The sequence below is a fragment of the Anopheles bellator genome, unplaced genomic scaffold (genome assembly GCF_943735745.2).
Source record: "Anopheles bellator unplaced genomic scaffold, idAnoBellAS_SP24_06.2 scaffold00438_ctg1, whole genome shotgun sequence".
NCBI lineage: Eukaryota > Metazoa > Arthropoda > Insecta > Diptera > Culicidae > Anopheles > Anopheles bellator.
This window is the reverse complement of record NW_026684563.1, coordinates 568-6,573: the sequence shown is the minus strand read 5'-3', so window position 1 is coordinate 6,573 and position 6,006 is coordinate 568. Positions and strand designations below refer to the sequence as shown.

Genomic DNA, 6,006 nt, shown 5'->3' with positions numbered 1-6,006 from the left:
GAATCGTTCACTCACCGGAGCCTGACCGTAAAACGGGTGGTTCATTAGGCTGGGAATGTTGTTGTTGTTCTGTACCGGGTCCGTGTCTTCGTCGTTGGTGACGTCGATGGAATCATCTGGGATCGAACAGGAACATGTGAAACCACCATTAAATTTAAATCAAATCGCATCCCACCCGAAAACGGCCACTAATCCCCGGCATATGCCAACACCGCTCGGAGAAAGGCTCAAAAACCGGCCCTCGCTGTTTGACAAACGATCCCATTCCCGACCCGCCTCATCCGTATGGTTAATTTTACCAGTTCGTTTTTTTCCTGCTATCGGCCACCAGTTCCCGACTGTAGATTCTAAAGCATGGCTTGCACTTCCACCCCAAAGCAGGGCGAGAAACCACGACATCCCGGGGTGCGCAGCGAGATGCAAATTAGGGCTGCTCACGGTGGAAGTGAAAAATAAAAATTCAATCAAATAAAAAGCCCACCCTGGCCAAGGACCTGGCCACGGGAAAGTGGAAAACTTTTGTTACCGTAGCCTCGTCGAGGATGGGTAAAAGAAGCAAAAAAAACAACTTCTGAGTCATTTCTCGTCGACGTTGTGGCAAATCGAAGGCAAACATTGTCAGGAGTAACGTCTGGGTCGCTGATCCTGGTAACACCCGGCCACGTGCACCGTGATTCGGTTGAAGGTGAACCCCGAAAAAAAAACAACAAACAGCAAAAGAAGCAAATTGATCTCGACCTACTTCAAGATTGATTTCTTCAATTAAACGGTTGCCGAACCCGTGCGGAGATTCATCCGCGATTAAGAGGACATTTAGCAAGTCAAAACTTTGCCACTACGCGACATTCGATCCGTTTCCCTTTTGCCGATAATCTCGGTTTCGGGAAGGACAGCTCTTACCCTTACATTGGACTGTCAATCGGAAAACGCCCATTGCCCTCACGTACGGCGAGGACACTTTTTGCACCTTTTCTCGCGCCACCAACCAGCTAGCAGAAAAAAGAGGATCTGCTTCGTGCTGCAACAGACAAAAAAAACCCAGGAGGTCCTTCGCATGACTTGCTTTCCATTGAGTCCGAACAACCGCGTTTAAGCGTCCCATCACGCACCGTCACCCCACTTGACGGTGGGTCGGGCCAATTTAATTTTTATCACCATTTTTACAACCGCTCAACCCCGGAACCCAGGATTTTTTTGGTTCACTTCCTAGCGTCCGGTGCCCGTTGAAGATTGTTTTCTTTCACTCGCGCGGCCGGTGTGAACTGTCAGCAATTACGTCGGATCAAGCCAGGGGCGCCTGGCGGCCGGCGATGATACATCGATTCATAAGCCTTCGGGGAGTTGCAATTGCACATTCGAGAGTTTAACATTTAACAGCGGCAGCAGCAGCCGCCGTCTGTCTGCGCGAGTGATTGATTAATTGCGTGTGCCAGTGTGATTTGGCGCCACCAGAATCGAATCGGAACGGGAAATGTGTGCGTTTGAAATTCGCGCCCCGGGGACACTCTGGACCACCGCGGGGTACTCCGCGTGTAATTGATGAGTTTTCGTGCAATTACAACTAAACTGACTGGTCGTTTACGCTGTTGTTTGGAAACGGTTAAATAGATTTTTCAAACCGAGTTTGATGATTTATCGAGGCCTGCAACGGAGAGGCTAAAAACGCAGTCAAACGGAGTTGCCGTTGAAGTGATGTTGATCTGAGAGGTGTAAACAATCCTGGATGCGTTAAATTTGAAGTTGATGCTCTTTTATACAGGAAAATATTTACTACGAGCCAGAAAACGGGAATACAGGGAATGTATCAGTTGCTCGTGCCTTTTCAACAATCTTTGCCTTCAACTCATGACTCATGTCCTTTTATGGGACTATGAGCATTTTTTTTAACGAAATTCCGAGATTTTGTCTCTGGGAGTCAACTATAGTATAATAGAAATTTTTATAGAGATTCTTTAAATGTTGTTCTCTTAGTTGACTGATTCATTGAATGGAATGGACGTTTTCCCCAGCATGAATTTCAAAACTATATGTAACAGATTTCCGATGGTCGGATTTGCACCAAATATGCACCATTTTGTTGGAAAATTGTTGATAATATCTTTTTTAAAATACCTTCATAATGCCTCTCTTGTAGAAGACTTAGTCGTTAATGGCGAAAACTCTAGCAATCCATTTTCACAACCTCTTTTCGATCTCAGTTTTTAATCACTAAGGAAATTTTGTAGTGTACGAAAAAGGTGTCAATCGCTTCGTGCATGGTCTGAACTATACGGTTGATGCATTCCAATTTACCATCTAAGCTCCCGTACTTTCTGGCGAGTCACTAAAAACATGCGTGAAATTTCGTTGTCCTGATGGAAGACATTTTTTCTTCCGTTGGCCAATTCTAATCGTTTCTGGTCTGGTTTTGTCGACAGCGTTTTCATATGCAAATGTTTATTGGCATGTACCAAAAAATTATTCTAAGCTTCATCAAATAATCCAAATAAGGACATTTGTTTTAATTCTTCTTGCAAATAGCATGCATTAGCTGACCAACACTTACTTGAGGCCTGGACTTGAGGGCCCTTTCGAAATTGATTTGACATACCCTTCATTGCGCCGAGGCGTGATAAACATTAAATGCTGATTACTAGTGGACACAGCCGAAGCAAATAAAATTTATGACCGACAAAGCGCAACTGGCAGCGTTTCAGCAGCCCAATAAAATTTCGCCATAATCGTCAAATGCACTCGAGAAAATCACGAACAACAACATCCACCGTTCCAAGGGCCTTCCACGGCAACAACCTTCCCATGTGGCCAATCATTTAGCATAACATCAGAATGATTTACTGACTCTCTCTCGCTCTCTCTCTCTCCTCGATAGACAAAACTAACAGACAGTTCCCTTTCCAATCGCCGAGTCCTTCGAGGGCGTAAGGACTCCGGCAGGACTTCATCCCTCCCCAAAAACTGGGAACGAAACGCCCGTCCGCCCGGCACAGGATCTATTACCCTTTTGCGTGACCCAGCATGGCAAGCTTATGAAACCATATCCTCTCCCCGTAGTGCCTTTGGTCCCCGAAAAGGGTCACGAGCGAATTCCGGACCCACGCCCGGACCAGGGAGGTGGAAACAATTATTTATGCGGTATTAAAATACCGAGAAGTGACAAATAGTTATTTTATGCCCTTTGGCGCACTGTCCTGCCGGTGGTCGGCCGTGTCTGAGTGAGGGGCCAGTCAACTTCATTAGTCAAATTAATTTTCCCCGAAAATCTCGGCACCTTCCCCGGGCCGGGCGACGGTCGGATGTCGATTAAATTATGATTATGTCATTTTATGACTCCTTCCCTACGGACGGACCCGGGATCGTCCTGCCCAAATTGGCGGTTGCGCAACGGGCCGATTGCTAATAAAAGTGATAAAAGTTCCATCAACCAAATTGAACCGCTCTTTGCAATGGGCCGGCGTGTCCGGCGACTTACCGTCGTTATCGTTCATGGCGTCCTGGTCCAGGATCGGGCTGGCCGAGCCGCACGAGGACGAACTGTGCTGCGGGTGTTTGTCACTTTCGCCGCCTCCGACGCCAACCCCGCCAGTCGATGGACATCGGCCGGCTACACCCGACCCCACCCCGTTCACCGGGGTGTCCAGGTGCGCGGGGGATCCTCCACCGCTCGGGGACTGATCGCCGGCCATCGAGTGGTTCGAGGACGGTGCCGTGTTGAGATTTTCCGTCGAACCGCTCGAGTTGTGGTTGTTGTTGTTGCTGCTGCCGCTGTGTTTGTTGTTGTTGTTGCTGTCGCCCGTCGCACCGTTGTGGCCACCGCCCAGTGGCCCAAGCAGCGTCCCGCCGTTTCCACCGGACCCGCTTCCGTCACCACGGTCTCCGCCAAGTGGCGCGCCGACCGTGCCGTTATGGGCACCGACCATTCCGACCCCGTTCAGGTTCATCGACAGTCCGTTGGCCAGCCCGTGCATCGCGGCATGGTGCGGATGGTGCGGATGGTGGTGCGGCAGACTGTTGACCAGCGAGGACACCTGACTGTGGTGATGCAGGAACTGGCTCGTCGGAAGCGCGGGCGTCGGTAGAATGCTCGGTCCGTACCGGGATGGCGACAGGAGGGCCAACGAAACGGGTGGTCTAGCGGACGAAGTGACACGGAAATGTTTTATTCGCAATGGCAGCGAAAGGCAGCTAATTGTTAAAACGCCAGCGATCAGTAGAATCATCTGTGGGCCTGACCTTTTCAAATATTTTTAACGCATCGATTTAATTTGTTTATTTATAACGTAGCTCGAGGTTGTCAAACAAACGCTTTCTAGAAAACATTCTCAAAATTGTTTATATTTTATACAGTTTGAGTAGCGTATAAACAATAGATTGTTAATAAAACCGTTCAAGACTATCACGTTGATGAACTGCAGTGAGTGTTGAAAAGATGTTTGGTGCCTGAAGCCGAAAGCTAAAAGAAGTTTGGAGACTATGAGGGAAGGTTGGGTGAAGTTTTGGTATGATTCAACTTTCATATAAAAGGAGTTCAACATTTCTATTCTTTGGGGTCTACATCATCATGAGGAACAAAGTACAACGGCATTTTGTTCCAGGGATGCGTTATTTACGCGACCAAAAGTCCAAAAGTTAGTAACTTTTCCTGGTCATGGTGACTCGAAAGCTGACCAAAACATGATGACAGCAAAAGTATTCATGATTGAAGATTTCTCGGCACCACAGGATAGTGTGGCAATCCACAAGCCAGAAGTAGTCACGCAGTATCTCGTTCGATGATAATACCACAGTTTTGGGCTGTTAAGATCTTTGTCTAGACCAGCCAACCACTGAGAATTTGTAGTTACTCATGATCCTTGCAGTATGTGAAAAGAACCTACTCAATTTAACAGAATTATCCAAATTGATTTAAACAATCCGGACCAAAAACAATACCTGAGAATTGTAGAAAAGGCCACATAACAAAACCAGGATGATTGGCTACATGGTGTGCATTGCGGATACTAAATTTGTTTTCGCCGAAGACAAATCTCAAAAATTTACTTGCTCTGAATACTTAGAATTTTAGTTTTAGGAGAACTTAAATCTAATATTCAACGTCTTAAAGAGCCATTCAAAACGAGGATGTGCTCATATGTTTACATATTGTTCAAATGTTCAGTAGCTAAAGTTAATTTCCTCATCCACTGTATGTTTGGCTAATATTTGTCTCCTGTATCAATCATCCTTAAAAACAACAAAACTATCATTTACACAAGATGTGGTAAATAATAATGATTTTGATTGATTAAAGCGAATATTTCATCCTCGTATTTCCAAACATCTTTTGTGCTCTTGAACAAAACTTCTTTTCGCCATCCACTGTCCATCCAACCTTCAATTGGTGGATTGTTGCTGAGGTCAATTACTGCGTGAATGTTTAAAGTAAAAACAAAGCTAAATTGAAAGTTGCAATTAACAGATTTAGATGGGTTTCCTAGATTGCGTTGAGAAAACTCTGTTGCTTGCAGTTACATCTGAGTTTTGGCTTTGTTCTGTTGCTGGTTGGAGCCTCTTACGTTTGAATGATGAAGGTGATTTTGGAGCAGTAAGTTTTATAAAATGAGAAAATAGGCTCCACAACGAATAAAGTTATACAAAACGTAGCACAATTTCCTCATCCACTGCAGCAGCAAGAAACAACATGTAAAGTACAAGAAATCAATGTTTACCTCAACTATCGACTACTGTTTGTTGAGCTTGTATCGGGTCCAACCCCTATCCAACCGATTGCCATTTATTGTCTCCGCCAGAGACACGCATTTTCCCACCCAAAAGGATAATCATGACGCCACATGCTTCACACGTACCCGAACACTCCTACGGCGACGGCTGCCTCCCTCAGGGCACGGCCCTGTTCCATGTCCCGCAGCGTTTCCGGCCGAATCGTTGCCGTATTACGTGGTTGACGCTCATTTTGCACCGCTACTCGACGGACATCCGGATTGGCACGCATGGAAGTAGAGTAAGAGG

The 6,006-nt window shown here is 46.2% G+C and overlaps 1 protein-coding gene across 1 annotated transcript; it reads right to left on the bottom strand.

Annotated features, from left to right (window-relative positions):
- Positions 1-15: 15 nt before the first annotated feature.
- LOC131214289 (uncharacterized transmembrane protein DDB_G0281039-like) lies at positions 16-5,989 on the bottom strand (the record flags this gene model as incomplete). Its single annotated transcript, XM_058208672.1, has 3 exons — positions 5,844-5,989; positions 3,470-4,128; positions 16-116 (listed from the first exon to the last, which is right to left on the bottom strand). Coding segments are annotated over exons 1-3 (906 nt in total), but the record flags the coding sequence as incomplete, so codon positions are not given.
- Between the last annotated feature and the right edge of the window lie 17 nt (positions 5,990-6,006).